Genomic DNA, 17,935 nt, shown 5'->3' with positions numbered 1-17,935 from the left:
GTAATCGGGGTGTGCGACTTTAGCCCTGAGCACCCTCCTCCCTTTCGTTCAACAGCCCAACAAGAGCAATGGGAGATGCTGCTGTCCAGGCCCTCTCTACCTACCCAGCTTCAGCGGGTGGACAGAACACAGGCCGCGCGGAACGCATATGGGCCCCACAGAAGAAGGAATAACTCCCCAGGGCTGCACTCTGGGCCATTCAGAAATTTGAAGAGAAGTATATCTTCCTCCTGCTCCTCCTTCTCTGCAACAAATCTCGTCGCCTCCGTCCGCGGCGCAGAGACGGAGAAGTCAGATCGTCGAACACCGGGTTGGAGCTTACTTTAATTTTATCAAAAAAGTTTCCACTCTTGTGCTACACCAATACAACTCAACCAAACACCGTTCATGCATCATGCATTGATTTAACCTTACCAAAAATATATCTTTGAAGTAATAAATGGTGTGGTTAAGTGCATTTCACTTCTCTCTGGTTTTACTATTTGTAGAGCGATGTGAGTGAATTTAAGCGACGTCGCAAGGGTAATCGATGTGGGTGTCGTTTACAGCTTTGCTTTCCAACCACATTCACGGGGCGGATTTGCGCGATTTTTTTGAAGGAGGCGAAAAGCGAAAACGCCCTTCTGTCAAGATTTCAGCGCACGTTCAAGATCCCCACGTGGTCAGAAATAATCTGGAGCCCTCTGCTACGGCGCATCTCAGAGCCCAGGTGTAGCTTCTACGCGTTAAACCTCATAATCTGCTCCCTGCGTCTTGTTTTACTTCTTTGCAAGGGCTTTTAGAAGGTGCGTAAAATAAAAACATTCCAGCTTGGGAATGTATTCGTCCAGTAATTTGTCATTTCGTTTAACTTCAACGGTGATGCTTTGTTTTTTGGAATACACAAAAAACAAGGCATCAGTGAGGTTTAATACGTACAGCATCACCATGAGCTGGGTGTAATATTCGTGGCTGCTCTTAAGTGTCAGCTTGTCGTCCACGTATTGAATGAACTTTACGTGGCTGATGCCTTTCTTATAGTCTATGAGCATGCTGTCTGCAAAACGAATGGGCACTTAATTGCGACCAGGCGGGTTGTTTCACCGGTGATAACGAGCCCATCGGGACTGCCACACAACCACGGCTGCTCTGCCACGAGTCCGACCTGCCGAGGAAAGTGAGGCAAGATAAGTTCACATTTGTTGAGAAGTGTGCGGAATGATTACCTTATGTATAGGGAGTTCAATGGCCATGGACAGCTCCCTCCTGGCTTCGGCTTCGGTGTCTCTGCCTGCAAAAAAAAGAAATGTGTTTATGTGGACTGAGGAGTTTCCGCGTGAGAAAGTTTGTTCAGCAAACTTCCCTCTTCTTGGTAATATGACCTCTTTCATGAAAGTTAGTTTATTTACGTGCATTTAGGAACCTTATTTACTGCAAGTAGAAGGGACGGATAGAGCAAATGTTTAAGCTTGTGAGCCCATACGTGAATCCTTACCGTATACTTGCGCCCAGAATGGGCGTGGTGCAGCGAGTGCATTTGCAAGTGCTTCAAATGCTTGCCTCCTTGTTTTGATGCGGTGGGCCGTCGTGCTTGTGATCCGGTACTTCCGCTCTTGGTGCCATCTGCAGCAAAATATGCCATTTTGTATAAAAAACACAACACGCTGTGAAGCATATTAAGGTTGCAGATATAACAAACCTGTCTACAGCACCCTGGCCCCGGGTTAAAAGCGCGATCTCCGCTAACTCCTCCACGCTTTTTTCCACAAACGTTTTGTAAAACGTTTTCTCTCTCTGCTCCACTATAGCGAGCAGGTTACACCTGTTTATTTTCAGGGGTACCGTGCTCACCACCTGCATGGTTAAATACGTCTCTCGCACTTCCCCGAGCAGCGATCTGACCACCTCGACGCCGAGATTGAGACAAATTTCGTCTACAGCGTCCGTCGAAGCGCTGGTTGAATTTTGCATTTTCGTCGTTGCTGCCCTAGCACGCGATCATGTCCGCGAACGCGCACCTCACGCCCGGGAATTGTGCATGTACCGTTTTCGGGCACAGTGGTTTGAGCACTGGTGCAGGCAAGGGGCGACCTGCACAAATCATTCTCAAGTTGAATAATGCAATACAAAAAAGCGCTCGTACTTCAATGTTGAATAACTTGAACTATTCAAGAAAGCGCGCCTTGTGCTTACTTGCAAACAGTTCCTTTATATCCTTCTTCGTGTCCAGGGTCGGTCGCGCAGAAGGTTTTCCCCAAGCACGCGGCAACTCCGTGCAGGATTTTTCTTCGTGGCTGTTTATGTAAACGGCCACCGCCGCCGCGTGTTTGCACCAACCGCGGCAGCCAGCCTTGCAGGAACAGCTGCCTCGCAAAATGTGCCTTGAGTTCGGCGACAACTACATAAACAAAACAAATCACCATGTACGGGAAATAAACACATAAAGGTATCTCCAATACAATTCACTCACCTCCAGCCGCGCGTCGTAGTTGCAATTGCTCTTCATCTGAGGGATGCACCTGGCCACGATTTCAGACGGCGCCGTCTCGCTGAGAATATCTTCTTTAACGCCGTACACGTGGTTGCTGGCGTAAAGTTTGATGCCGCGCCTGAAGCAACTGCCCTTGAAATAGTCCTCAGGGCTCTCTATTTTTCTAAAGCCGCAATACAGCACGCACGATCCGCTTGGCGCCGTCATGCTGGCCTCGCGCGGAGCCGGCCGAGCCATAGAGAAAGACTGGCCGGGCCGCCGAGCTGCGTTGCACGGAACCGGCGGCGACGGCGGTACGCGCAAAAAATGCGGCGCTGTGCGGGAGGGGGCGCCACTGGTTGCAATTCAGTGGCGCCACCATACCAGCGCACGAGGCATTGTTCGTGCGCAGAAGCAGCATAAATAATTAAGAATGCGGCCGGAGAGCGGGCTAACAACAGAGGGTAACTTTTGAGCTGCATCGATTTGTCGTAAGCAGAATCACGCTAGACTGTATGTTGTGGCGTTGCATATTACTCTTGCTCATTCTTTGGTGCTTCTGAAGTCGTCGTCGTTCAGTTGCGTCTCATATCTGCTGGGTTAGTAGAATATTTTTAGCCGGTCTTCATAATGTCGGAATAAACACTCCCTGATAGGGAATAAGCGATCGCCACGTATGCGGTGGCCTGCAAATATCTGCGCCATCTATTGCGGCTGAGCACGGGTGTTTAAATTCCGCGCGTGAACTCATTCCTCCTGCATAGTAGCACAGACATAAGACAGACGTCGCTGCTAAAGAAAAGACGCCTCTGGGGAGAGCGAAGAAGGGAAGAGCCATGTACATAGGCACAGCGACGAGAGGGCGAACGAAGGAGGAAGAGAGCAAAGGGAAAGCTGGGCGGCCGGCGGCGCGTAGACATTATCGGCCCGAGCAAATGATTTTTTCTGGGCCACAGTCGGCGCTCCTCTTTATATCTTGCTCTGTGACTGTCTCTTTCAGGCGGGCCTTCGCCAGAGCTGTCGCCAGCGGCCAGGGTAGGACCAGGGGCGGTATTCTCGTAACTGTCCCTTTCGAAAACGTCCCTTTTGCGTCCCTTTCATCGTGACGTACTTCCGGTTAAGCAGTGGGCCTTTTATTCAAATAGCGTAACTGTTCTTGCAAACGCATTTTAAAGAAGTGAAACCGTATCAGAGTATCTTTTATGTGTTTATTGTTCCGCCAGCGAACTGCGACGAAAAATCATCTGCTCCAAATCGTCTCCACGGCTCCTAGCTCCGCCGTGCTTGCATGGCGTCACATCCGGGTGTTCGCTTTTAGCCAATCAGGGCTCGCTCAAAAGGGACACTTTTGAAAGGGACACAAAAGGGACAAAACACGGGAATACCGCCCCAGGCCTCTCAAGCTCGGACGTTCCTGTCTTCCCTATAGGCGGCGTAAAAATCGACGCCCCACGTGACCAACCTACAGCGCAATTTTCGACCATTAAGTCCACCAGACGGTGCAACCGAAAGGTTACTTTTGGTAGAGAATACAAAACATTCATTCCGTGACTCAGAAAGCCAACAAAGTTCGCTTATTAATGTGTTGTTTAAAAATATTATTAACGAGTTCTGCATCAAACATCCGTTGAGCAAAAATGTACGCAACTTTTTACGAACAGCCGACTGGTGCACCACCTCGTTTCTGAATTCGCAACCACAAAGCCGCCAATTCAAATTGAAACCGCTGCAACGGCCCACCGTTTCTATGTGCGCGGGGCACTTGTTTCGTGACTGTTACTGCTGGTATGTGCTTTTGCGTCCATCAGTTGTTGAGAGGACTGGCAAAACACGGGAATTCAGTGCTTGTGGAGTGACAAATGTGGGAAATTCCGCATCAGAAGACAGCTGTCGAGGCCAGAATATTTGATTCTTCCAACAGAAGGTGAGTATTATGCACTCCGCTAGAAAGACGGTGCAAACGAAACCGTTGTCGCCGTCAATACCTCATTTGTGCCCTTATTGCGAAATCTTAGCGCAAGTGAACGAGTTCTTATGACAAAAAAAAATGTTGTCACGAAAGCGACGTACAATTGCAGCGATCGAAATGAAATGATGTCCTGTCCTCTGTAAACTTGCGGATGTCAATGAACGATTTGTTCTCACTTGCTGCTCACTGTGGTCTGTGCCAGTCGAGGCCATCTGGTCACCTGGCGTAACACCACTTCACTAGCGCGGCGCAAGTAAACATGCGGCCAGCGTGCCAGCCAGGAAACAGCAGGAGCAGCCACGGCCGGACTTGACGCTCCTTTCGCTCGCGGGAGGAGGAGAGTCGAGTCCGGCCGTGGAGCAGCGAGCCGGCGGCCGCCGTGCGATGGCCGCCATATTATTAAGGAGCTCAAGCGGCATGTGCTAAAAGCATCCGCCATGTTTTCAAAGCCGTGTTTACAGCGCCATCAAGCGGGCGTGCCTCGGTAGTTCACTACGCCGCCACTACGCTTTTTCTGGCACTACAGGCAAAGCTAGACCTTTGCTTCTCTAAAATCCTCCCTGTTCTGTGGTAGGACTTGTTTGACTTCGGCATAGGGACCGGGCGGCCGTTGTATGGCACCACCGTCGCTTCAGCGAATAGCGCCGCCCGTGGCGAACCGCTCGTCAGTGGTGGAATGCCGGTGGCGGTCAGCGCAGCGTTAGTGTGCATGGCTTTCTGTAGTTTTTCTGCGGTACGGCTTGCAAAGCGTAGATAACGACAGGGACTTTTTTCAGATTGGTAAATCTTGAGCGTGGATGTGACCTTTACGAGGCATGCCATGTGTGTGATTTACGCCCATGCTCAGCTTTTACAAATAGCAGACGATATGCGCCAAGCTGGAAGTCAAGCTGGCAGTGAAAGTCCTTTCCTTCATGCAATTTTTCCATGCCTGCATGCAGTTTCACGTATCGAGGAGTATCAGCTAAATGCTCCCACAAAGCCGGTGTGTGCAACCGATCCAGGAATGCTACGGCGCTGGACTTTGACAATTGATGACGAAACGGCGTCGTGCACAAGCGAAAGACAAAGTTGGGGGTGCCTTCTAAGATTTACCTCAAAACCAAAATTGTGATGGACGACGCTTCCGTAACTTCATTACTTACGGCTTAAACGTGTTTAATTTCACAGAAATTCTCTTACTACAGTCATCGGGAATCGTTTACAGAATAAATACCGCATGATAGAACATTATTTATTGTCGTGGAGAAGCATTGCTTTACAAGAATTGCAGTGGTTTTTCAAAAACCAATTCCTGCGTGGCCGAAGGACGATAGACAGGAGGGTGCCGAAAACCTGTACTCAGTTTCACAACTGAATACTGCGGTCGTTTTACAAGCTGCCACGTACCCTTGAAAAATCATGCACTTCTCCGTCTAACGACGATGATGGTTTCTCGCAAAACTTTCTCGTGTGGGTTTCATTGGTTGCCTTCTGGATTAACACTTTCACTTTCTTTTCCCAAGCTTCGAATTTGACCAGCACGCAGTTTGGTCTTTTGACCGCAGCGTCTTTGCCAATTCCCATTCGATTTCGCGCGAAGAAAGCTTTGCGTTCAACTATTGTAATCATTAGACGGAGGGCTAGATGATTTTGCTGTTTAATTTTAAACTTCCATGCACCCATCTCAAAATCTAAGCTTTTTCCAGCGTGTCGGAAATTCGCCTGTGCTGGAGAACTCGGGCTGATGCACCCATATTTGAGGCAACTAATAGCGCGTTTTTAGCGTCTTCACAAGGCATTGCAAGATTTTTTTAGGTACTCTGTAAAGAATACTTAAGCAATAAAAAAACACCAGCTGACGTTAACACTGCCACATTTTTTAACTACCGGTGCTAGCATTTATTCCACGCAGGTGGTAAAACGGGAAGGGGAGAAGGGATGGTTTGTAGCTTGGGCAGTTGGGTGGGTGAATAACTTTGGCTGATAAAATGACCACCACAAACGTGGGAGTTCCACTTCTGCATTCAGGCTCCCATGCTGTCACAGTGTCGCTCACCAAAACCGCAGGCACAAAGCTCACGGTTACAGAAAGAAAGAAAGAAGGTGTTCCATCGTTAAGGCTGGCGTGAAAAACATGGCCATTTAAACCAGTGAAGATAATTTTTAGTGGTAGAAATGAATACTAATATTAATAGTTTTATTCCTACTCAGATCACACAAAGCCAGGTGCAGAGCGCTGCAGAAAGCGCTCGTGTCAATGTAGCCCATTCCCAAACTTAGAAGCGTCAAATATGTTTGTGTAGCCGTTAGTGCATTTAAGAAGAAATGAATACTAATATAGTAGTTTTATTCGTTCTCAGAACGGGTGGAGCCAAGCGTAGATCGCTGCAAAAAGCGCTCATGTCATTGTAGCCGATACCCAACTTTAGAAGGGCCCGACAAGTTTACGTAGCCGTTGCTGCATCTAAGAACCCAACACATCTGTCTAGACCTCGTTTCATCTCACATGTCCGCCCACAACACCACTAAAACATTCAAAGCGCCGAAGCAAACAAGACAATAACAACAGGAGGCTGTGTAGTCCAATGCACCGGCTCATTTCACTGACGAGGGGAGCGCTGAGTGGTGGCGCCACCCGTCCAGCTGCCCGGTCCCTATTCGCCGCGAGATCGACATGTAGGTGGCGACAGCGTCGCGCTGCTAGTGTGGATGCTGCGCTGAGCGGGCCCGTAAGAACGCACACTGTGGGCGCGCTTCGTGCCTTTTTCCCGCCGTATGTAGGCTCGAAAGGTGAAAACAAGAGTGATATGCTGTAGTTCGGTTCCTCAACGTTCAGTGCGTAGCATGGAAGCGGCAGAAAGTTTTCATTACTACGCCAAAAAAAAAAAGCGACGACCCATCGGGAATCTCAGAATGGCCGAAAAAGTGACCATGAACTTGTGCTATGGCTTTGAGCCATCAATAAAAGCATAAAAAGAAATAAATCAGGAAGCCTCGATCTCTGAAATTTAGTTTACAACGGCAACCTCAATCGCTTTCACTGGTATGACGCATTCTTGCATTTGCGGGGTGCCCTGAAATGGTGACACTACTTAACTGGCCCGACATTCTTTCTAAGAGCTTGCGATGTTTTTTGTGTGTTCAAAAGGCAACATAAAATTACTGAATTTTGATCAGCGCAGAGATATAAATGTAACCACTCTAACGGGTCTTTTAAATAAAATTTAGGGACTCTGAAGGAAGGTTTGATTAATAATGGTGTCGGATCACTTATTTACGGCTTTCTTCGCAAGTGAACTTGCGAATTGAATTGTCAACGCACGCAGTGCAATCAACATCTCATATTTAGCTAGGTTTTCGCAAAGTGACAAGCAGGTTTACAGAGTGCAAACCAAGCTTCTGGGACCTCACAGTGAGCATCTGTTACGGCTGCTCTGTTGACCATTTGCGTTCCTTTTAAAATCTAGCAGGTGCCTGCAACAGCGAGACTTGTTAGCATTCTTACGTATAAGGTCACTCACGAACCCTAAAGATGGAAAATGAAGTTGCCCTGTTGCAGATGCAGTAAAACATTTCCTTTTTATTTCTCGTTGCGAATCAGCGCAAGGGGTTCCCGGTAGGTACTTTGTTTTGTAAACTGAACATCGCCTTTGTCTTGGCATTTAATTCTCGATGATTGGTTAAAAAACGCAATTCTGTGCATTTCGTTTTTTGTTGTTGTTGTTTTTCGGGAAGGGGGGGGGGGGTCTGCCAACGTTGCAGGAGCAGCGAGAAGAGAACGCATGTAACGCGAAAAGCGAAACTATGGTTATCAGTATTACTTACAATGGAAAGTACGCTAGGCGCCCTGTTCGGTTGCGGTGAAAAAGCAGTACTTTAACACGTATTTTCCAAACTGATTAACCGCCCTTTGGTCCGATATTGTCCAGGAATTGTGGCTCGCCTTTTTAAAAATTGTATTGAAAGCAAGCATTGTGGGAAAAAATTAAAAAACAGCGAGTCATGGCGCACACCCCTCCCACATGTGGGGAACAACGTGCATTATATTACGCGATTAAACTTCGGTCCACCTTACGAGGTTAAGACGTGACCATATTAGACATTTGGTTATGCTGAGTGAGACACATTTCTGGACAAGGTGATGTCGGGATTTGAAAATGATATATCTGAAAATGACACACGAATGCCACATGACAGACGCAAACAACGGCCGCTGATTATAGCGTTTCTAGAGGAGATGCGCAAGCGCAAGCTGGGGTAACTATGTCATTGCTTACTGCCAAACGAGCACACATATTGGTTGTTTTGTCGTGTGCAGCACGCGTCTTGCGACGCACGCAACGTGAAAAAGCAGACGACGCGAGAGCGCCATCCACACTAGGAGCGGTTCGTCCCGCCATCGCCAGAGGCCGACTCTGTTGGCGCTCGGGGCGAATAGACAGTTCATGTATTATAGTGACTTTTTGGCTAGATTTTTGGAGTGTGAGGTCGTGCCTGTTTTTTTGTTTAGTGTGATATGTGTGTTCATTCGCTATGATCCCGTTCGTTTGAGGTTTTGTTTTGTAAATATATTGTGTGGACATCGAATGCCTCAACCCGAGCCTCATTTCTCTGCCGCGTGAGACGCGTGACAGCGAGACAGGACGATAATGTTTGACACACAGCTTGTTTCCTGATTTATGGATAGGCTTGACTCTGGCTGTTTTCCAGTCGTCCGGAACCTGGCCCTCGCGCACCGATTTTGTAAAATGAACATGGAGGTACTTCGACATCCATTCAGCGTATCTCTTCAAGAACGCGTTAGGGATATTGTCCGGTCCAGAAGATTTTCTGATATCAAGGTTCACAAGCATGTTCAATATGCCCTGTTCACTAACAACAATATCGGGAATTCGCGGCGAAATAGATTCAAACAGCGGTAATACAGAGTTGTCACAAGAAAAAACCGATTTGAAATGATCGTTGAAAGCATTTGCAATTCGAGCATTGCCGTGCGTGAGAATACCGCCAACATTAAAAACATCACACTCTTTCGACGTGGGCGAAATGCTCCTCCGAAATTTCTCGGGACACGAGGCCAAGTAATTTGGCAAGGGCTCCCCAAAATAACGCTGATTAGCTGTTTGAATTTGATTTTTCAATTTTACTGAAAGCTTGGCGATTTGTTCTGAATACGTTACGTCCAGACTTCGTTTTTTCTTTAGACGCTTCATCTCCCTTCACCTCAGTGTCACCCTAGAAATCCACGGATTTTTTCGCTTCGGGTTTCTAGTTACCAAAGGCTCAAATGATTCTATGCATTCTTTGAAATGTCCTTAAATCAGTTCCGTAAATTATGTATATCAGTTTCATTATTCGCAAAATCGTCAAAGTTGACTGAAAGAAAATCTATAATAGCAGTATCACCTGCACGATCGAAATTGGGGAAATATAAAAAGGTTAATTTCTTGTCTAAAACTGTGTCATTTGGAGTAAATAGCACAGCATGATGATCTGAATTCCAGGAAATATCTCAGTACTTGCTTTAGGTGTAATTGCCTGGTTAACGAAGAAAAGATCTAGGGTTGACTGAGCGGTACCTTGAATTTTGCGTAGCCTTCAACTAACTGAAGGAGGTCAAAACTGTAGCAAATATCAAGCATAGCTTCACCGTAACGGTCGCGCTACTTCAAGGCAAAGCTTTTCCAATCTACATTAGATAAATTATAACCTCCTGTCATTATAATCCGGTCATTATGCTTAAAGGGGCCCTGAAAGGCGTGTTGAGCACACTAAATGAAGTGGCGCAATCGTTAGATTGGGTCGTCAAGGTCATCTGGGCTAAGTATTACTCTTTTACGCGCAGCGGAAAGCTCACACTTTTGTTGCAAAGTTTGTCGCTTTTTTCTCACCCTTTCCTTCGTGTTTTTGGACGCCGCCATCTTCACATGTCTACATCATCGATTCCCAGATGTTCGTCATGAGCTAGACATCCTGCTATTGGGCGGCTTTTTCACGCACTTCCGGCAAAGAGATGAGTCGTCTGCTCAGCGTCGGCTCGCCGGCTCATCTGCCAGCGGAGTGTCGGAGTGCTTGGTCATTTTACGACAAACGAAACAAGTGTAAACAAACGCTTAACCATTCGTATTGAATGCAACCGGCCATAACACGACATGGATATTCTCTTACCTGAGTACGTTTCATAAAGAAAGCGTTGAAGCCCCGTGGCACTTTCGTGCAATCGCAGAGACCGCCCTGAGCCGAATGCCCGGGTTTGACGGATACATTTTATTCCACTTCAAAACAATCCAGAGATGCGTTTCGAACGAACACAACGTCACAACATGCGTTGCAAGTCTGGACCGCGATTGACAGAAGATGGGTAGCCCCCTCCTGCCCGTCGTAAATTCGGCACTCACCTCACACCCGGTTTGCGGGGACGAGCAGCAAGTCACAACTGTGGCGCACAAGCCGAGATGGCTTTTAGCCACGCACACTGCACATACGCCATGCGAGGTTGAGTCGTACGTCGCTCGAGAAAGATAATCCAGACCATGGGAAGCACTATCCACCCGCAGAAGCACAACGTCGCATTTCATCGCGAAACAAAGGCGTCCACAACCCACACACCATCGCCTCCTGTAATGCCAAACGCATCTCACACTTCCCAATGGGAGTGAGTGGTACGCCTGCAGTGCCCACATGTCGCGAGGTGGGGCCCCGAGCTGAACCGGGATCACGCAACCGTAACTGACTTCTGGGGCGGATTGTGCCTTGTTGCCAAGGCAACCGCTGTTTGAGATTGTCAAAGAAATGGCGCTCGCTCCAGCGCTAGAAAGCTCAGAGCCGCGCCGGAGCATGTTTTGCCAACGTTGCCGCTCTCCACAACGCGTCGCCCCCAGCTGAACTGGTCACCTGATTGAAGCGTTTTGTGCACGGTTCTGTATTGGTTTAAAATGTCTTTTTCACATGCCGCCAGCAGGAATTACCACCACCGCTACATAAGACAAGGCACCAGCGGGACCACACCTGATACTGCGCTTTTTGGATAAACAGTGCGCGGTGCATGAGGGGCATGAGGGACCGAGCGCACGATCGTCCCCGAGCGGCTGCGAGTTCGCCGCCGATTAAAAGTCACGTGCTGCCCTGCAGCAACGCACACCGCGAAAGGGCAAGGCGAGGCCGCCGCACAAATGCGGCCAGATTTTTCGTTCGCTTTTCCAGCCTTGAGCGGAGTGAGGGATTCAAGGTGTCAACAAAGCTTGCCCGTTGCAGACGGTAGTATTACAGCGCGATAGCGGAAGTACGTCACCGCCGAGGAGCGCAGCATCACGGGAGGGACGGCTGGCACGCCGTCAACAGCGGAGAGTAAGTTGAAAGATGGAGGAAACGCGGCGCGACGATAATGCGCGGTTTTTGATTTACGATTTCTCAGCTAATACTCATCGCTTTAACAAAATTCTTGCGGGAGGAGATTGCTAATACATTGTCTTATTTGGTTACATGTACATCCGTGCATCGGCGGAAGGTATTTCAGGACCCCTTTAATATTCAATTTCAAATAATTTTGCAATTCATTCAGCACATCAACAGCAGCGTTTGGGGGCCTATAAATACCTCCTATAACGTAACGGACGTCGTTGTGGTAAGTTTTACAAAAAATACCTTCTATTCCTGGTATATCTGCCATTCTACATATTTTAAGGTTTTCATTAAAAAGTACACAAACACCGCCGCCTTTACTACCCCGCTCATTTCTGTATGCGCTGTAGCAAGACGGAACAAACTCACTATTGTAAACCGAGTCGCTTAGCCACGTTTCCGTCAAAACAGCAATAGCTGGATAATGAGAAAGGATTAATGCTTCTAATTCAGTCGCCTTATTATGAGCGCTTCTACAATTTACATTTAGTATTTTTAATGGGGCGGAGTGCTTGTTTTTTTGTTAATTCGATTTTTTGTTCAGCCTAAAGCGTGACCCTTTTCCTTCGTTCCATGCAAACAAGACGTCATCAACCTTAAGGTTATCATAAACTAGTCTTGTCTTACAGCCGCACAGTATTTCTTCCTCTGAACTTTTCCACAATTGCTTCCGTGTTTCTCGAACTCGTTTGGAAAAGTCTTCCTAGTGACAATGTGCTTCCCTTTAATTTAAATGCACTCGACAAAACGTTAGTTTTTTCCCGGTAGTCAAGAAATTTTATAATCACCGGTCGTGGCCTGTCATTTGTTTTTTTGCCAAGCCTGTGACATCTTTCAATGCCCGTTACCGTTATTTCTAATTTCTACTGAAAAATATATTCCTGTACTTTTGCTTTCAGATCCTCACACTTTTCTTCCGAGGGCTCCTCTATGCATTGTCAATGATATCCCACTTAAAAGCGCTAAAAACAGAGGGTGAACTAAAAGACAAATCTATGCACCTCATCTTTCCTGAGCTCGGAGAGCAGTATGTAGGTTGGCCAGTGTTCAGAAGACATACGTTCTTGGACAAAGTAAAATTCTCTAAAATCTGGCCTCTCGCATCAGTCTTTTCACTTCCCCAAAAAGAAAAGTGGGCATTAAAATCGCCAACTAATAAAAACGACTCTGGCAATTGGTTTAGTAAGTCTTCTAAACCTTGCAATGTTATTGTGAGGGTTGGTTGGAAATACACACAGCACACTGTAATTGTTTTGAACGCTAAAAATGTGGCAGCCACTGCTGCTAACCTAGCTTTCAGTATGTGTTCTAGTCATAGGTCGGAAAACAGAAAGAACTCACTCAAACTCAATCACAATTTTTTTTATTCATGCTGTACTCAATTAAACTCAGACTCAAAAAGTTCGTCTGTTCACAAAATCACTCGTACTCAATCATCAAATACTCATTTGTAATCGTACTCACTTGTACTCAAACTCATTTGTCTTCACGAGTATTTGTACTCAATCAGCACTCATGAGTACTGAATCTGTACTCATGAGTACTCAATGAGTACTGCTGCTCATGAGTAGTACTCATGAGTACTACTCGTTCTGCACTCATGAGTACTACTCATTCTGCACTCATGAGTACTACTCATTCTGCACTCATGAGTACTCAATCTGTACTCATGAGTACTCAATTTGTATTACTCACGAATAATCAACTCATCTGCACTGTTAGCTAGGTCGTAGCTCGAATTAAAAACTAAGTAGAAAAAATAAATTGTTTAATTGATTAGAAAAACACAGGTTACATATAAATCAGGACAGAGGAAGAAAACGTCTGACGCGGTGCACTGTCGTTGGGCGACTTACTGCGCGAAGGCAAGTACATGTGAGAAAGCGAAACGGAACGTAAGCACTCGCGTTGCGTCTCGCGTCTCCTCTTGTTCTCAGGCCGGGTCGGACTCAGGGGAGCTCGGGGCTTAACGGTGCAGCCGTGGCCGTAAACTGCGTTTTTCTGCGTGTCTTCGGGTGGCAGCTTTTGTCGTCCGTTTTCTTGTTTGCACGACTGTTTGCACTACTGTACTCAGGTGTGCATATACTCAAGAGTGCAAGCACTCGCAAAAACAGAATTCATGAGTATTGTACTCATGAGTACTGTGAACTCATGAGTACTGTGTACTCATGAGTACTCAAACTCGTGAGTACTCAAACTATGAATACTGTACTCATGAGTACTCATACTCATGAGTAGTGTACTCATGAGTACTGTACTCACGAGTAGTGGACTTACCCCTGTACTCACTCGTCATCGTACTCACTGTTTTTTCTGGGTGTGTGATCACTCATCATCGTACTCACTCGTGAGTTTGAGTACAAATGAGTACAAATGAGTGTACTCACGAGTGAGTACGCCGACCTATGGTTCTCGTGGTGCGATACGACTTTGGGCAATTATTGCAACACTCCCAGAGAGTCAGCACGCCTGCTCTCGGTCGCAATGGAAGACCTGGTACCTTTTTAGTACGGTTTCGTGCTTAGTGCCCAAGTTTGTTTCTTGAACGCATAAGGTCACAGGTGAGTGTGTGGCCATTATGTCCTTGATGACATTTAGGTTATTCAAAGGGACACTGAAGGGAATTTGTCAAGCTCCCGGTTTTACTTGCACTGCGTAGACTGGCTCAAATTACCAAACTTTTGATCGTTTATCCGGTTGATAAGTCGGTAATTATTTTATAAAGCGGGAAAGAAGAAAAACTACCAAGCGCGGTCTGTGGCGGCCGCACCAACTAAAGGCTGTGACGTCGGGAGGAGGTGGCACCATGATTGGACGATGTCCAGGGTTAGCATACAAACAAAGTTAGGTTTCGGTTCTGTAAAACAACATGCTTGACATCTGACGGCAGCGTTGGATGGGCACTCTCAATATCTCAGTAATCGTCGTACCGCGCTTCTGCCATGTTGTCGGCGGTAATATGCCTAAGATAAGCCTCCCAGGACGGCTTCGCATCGTAGAAATCACTAGCAGAGGAATACGCAGTGAATGAAGGAGCTCCACGTCACCGCAGACGCTCAAATGCCATGCGCTTTTCCCGCATATTCGGAACTTTACTCACTCATGCCTGTATCGTAAAAAGCATGTTCGCACCAGGCCAAGGGTGTGCTGATTCTGGCCCGTGCCCGCTGCCCGCAAGCAGTCGGTGCTTGTGGCAACAGCATGCCAACAAGAACTGGCTAGCGCGTCAGTGTAAAGCGTGAACCGCATGGAGCGTTTTCTGCTCGCGAAAATGCGCCGCGCACGCCACAGGCGCGTTGACGCTGCCACGTCCGCACGCTGCGCGCGCTGCGGCCGGCGGCGGCAACATGGCGGCGGCTTTGGCAGCGAAGTGGTGTCGGAAGCTTGAGTGACCACTTCTAAGCCCTCTCTAAAATTTCGCTCAAGGCACGAACTAAGTTGCTTGTGCAGTAAAAGAGCTTATAATGTGGGTGAAAACGGTACTATGAAACATCATCCCCGCCGCTAGTGAAAACGCCCATTGAATATCTGCTGGGGTGGTAAGCCTAAACATCCCGGACGGAGCCAGTCGGCTGTCTCGAGCGCTTCGAAACCGCCGCCATGAGGCGCGCGGCTCTACATTGGCGCAAGTTGCCAGGCTCCTCCCACTGCCGCGCGCGACGCGCGTCAAAATCTAGCCAAGGCAGATGCTGCCGTGGGCGCGGAATCGCGGACACGGCCGTCGGAAAAACTCACGCGCAACGCCGACGCGCGAGAATCGCGTGAAAAAACGCTCCATGCGGTTCGGCCTTAAGTCTGCGCGCGTTCTGCGAACTCGCTCGTGGAACAGTGAGCGTTATGTCCCAAAAATGGTGAACTCAGGTTAGAAAAAACGTCAGCCAGAAACGAAAAAATCAAGTTACAAAAAAAAGCAGGCACCCTCGGGGATTCGAACTTGCGACTTGCAAAACAAAAATCCTAGCGCTTCAGACCACTCGGCCACGAGCCCTTCATTTTCTTTATTGCTGGTCATTTATAAATAAACAAACACGGTACCGACAAGAAAAGGTACCAACAACGAAATCTGGTTCAAAACATGCTATGCATAAGGCGGCCAACCGAACTCCGGCTTGCCCTTGCCCTTGTTTTCACAACTGCGTGTTGTAACAGTCGTACACAACCCTTACTCTCACATTTTCTTTCTGAGCCTGGTTTGGTCTCACACACCACAAAAACACTTCAGGTTGGCACAACAACGCTGCCGAACCTTTAGTTGGTAGTTAATATTTGTGGGCTTTAAAGGGACACTGAAGTGATATGTAAACATTGCGGGATTACTAGCGCAAATTGTAGCCCGGGGTCCCCAGGCCATGTTTCGACCACTCTGGGCGCGTTTACGCGAGTTTATTTAGTAGAAAAACTAATTCGAAAATGCTGTCCTCCTCTCTTTACGTTCGCCCATTTTCTGTGGCGTTTTCGTGTGACGTCAGGAGGTGCCGAGCTCGCAATTGGCTGCGCTACCGCATGGCTCCCCGGCCTTCAGACAGAGTCAGTCGGCCCAGCGTTTCGTCCGCCGGCCGCCGACGCGTCGTCGCAATTCGTTCGCTCAGTTGAAACGAAGCCAGGACACGTTTGTGAATGGAAGAATGTGCCTTTCTTTACTTGGTTTGTTTTTACATTGTATCTAGCTCCAAGTCAAGGTAGCTTCACACAAGCGCTGCACAAGCGCACATGCGACGCTTCGCTGACTGGTACGCCAGTAGGAAAATATAAGGCCTCTTGAAGGCGGGAGAAGAGTCAGCGAAGTCAATATAGGTACTAAGGAAATAAAATCAACTGATATTTTTCCCGTACAGCGTAAAACTAGGGTGCGGGAAGCACTTTTTTGCGCTGGGCGAACAACCACAGCGGTCAGCAGCACGACTGCGCATCTGCGAACGCTTTTCCGTCTACGAAATGCAATTGCTAGACGTGAGCTATTGTGGAAACTCGGGCGACGCTTACTGCACGAGCGCAATACAACAAATAGTCACTTAAGCTGCTTGAAATGCAAAACTAAATAAAAGTGTAAACGTGTTGTACAATATATACCTTATATTACCGAGGTCGGCTGAGCCGGTCTCGTGGCCTTGTGGTCGGGGGCGCTAGGTGTGTAGTCGCTAGTGTTTTGCAAGTCACGAGTTCGAGTCCCCGCGGGTACGTGCTTTTTTTTTGTAAGTTAACTTTTTCGTTTTCTGCCGATGTTTTCTACATTGAGTTCACCTTTTTTTGGGGCCGAAACGTTCATGGCTCCACGAACTAGTTCACAGAACGCGCGCAGGCTGGCACTGGTGCGCTAGCGAGTTCTCGTTGGCGTGCTGTTGCCATAAGCACCGACTGCTTGCGGGCAGTGGGCACAGGCCAGAATGAACAGACCCTTGGCCTGGTGCGAACACGCTTTTTACGGTACAGGCATGAGTGAGGCAAGCTCCAAATATGGGGGAAAAGCGCATGACATTTGGGCGTGTGCGGGTGCGCGGAGGGCGTCCATGCACTGCGTAGGCCTCGGCTAGTGAATGCTACGATTCCAAGCCGTCCTGGGAGGTTTATCTTTATGCATTTTCACAGCTGACAACATGGCAGAAGCGCGGTACGATGATTACTGAGTTATTGAGAATGCCCATCCAACAACGCCACCAGTTGTGTTTTACAGAACCGAAACCGAAACCGAAACTTGTTTGGTTGCTCACCTTGGGCATCGTCCAATCACGGTGCCCGCTACTCCTAACGTCACAGCTTTAGTTGGTGCGGCCGCCGCAAACCGCGCATGGTAGTTTTTCTTCTTTCGCGATTTGTAAAATAATTACCGATTTGTCAACCGGATAAACGATGAAAAGTGTGCTAATTTGAGCCAGTCTACGCAGTCCAAGCAAAAACGGGAGCTTGACAAATTCACTTCAGTGTCCCTTTAATTACGCTTAATGCACCCATAAGCGACAAAACCGCGTCATCATAATCTTGTTTGGCGTACCCTGCCTTCAGTTTGTTAACATTTTCTGCAAAGTAAGAATCCACTGGCCTGGCATTCTCATCACTGTTTCTGACATCCATTCTGCTACGCCCTATAGCATGAAGGCCGAGGAGTAAGAATACATCGTAAGGAGCCTCATCACATT

The 17,935-nt window shown here is 47.8% G+C and overlaps 1 protein-coding gene across 1 annotated transcript in view; it reads right to left on the bottom strand.

The window, feature by feature from the left end:
* Positions 1–17,935, bottom strand: part of LOC144159791 (mitochondrial amidoxime-reducing component 1-like) — a 129,101-nt gene that overhangs the window by 95,766 nt on the left and 15,400 nt on the right. Inside the window, exons 2-4 of the mRNA XM_077691496.1 lie at positions 2,450–2,633; positions 1,084–1,144; positions 919–1,036 (exon numbers count right to left, since the gene is read on the bottom strand). Of these exons, the coding sequence (XP_077547622.1) occupies positions 919–1,036; positions 1,084–1,144; positions 2,450–2,633 (363 nt within the window). The remainder of the gene's footprint in view (positions 1–918; positions 1,037–1,083; positions 1,145–2,449; positions 2,634–17,935) is intronic.

The sequence above is a fragment of the Haemaphysalis longicornis genome, unplaced genomic scaffold, assembly GCF_048455015.1.
Source record: "Haemaphysalis longicornis isolate Haplotype H1 unplaced genomic scaffold, Haemaphysalis longicornis Haplotype H1 scaffold_1, whole genome shotgun sequence".
In the NCBI taxonomy this organism is placed as follows: Eukaryota; Metazoa; Arthropoda; class Arachnida; order Ixodida; family Ixodidae; genus Haemaphysalis; species Haemaphysalis longicornis.
Note: the sequence above shows the minus strand (reverse complement) of the source record. Positions and strands in the feature narration are given on the sequence as shown.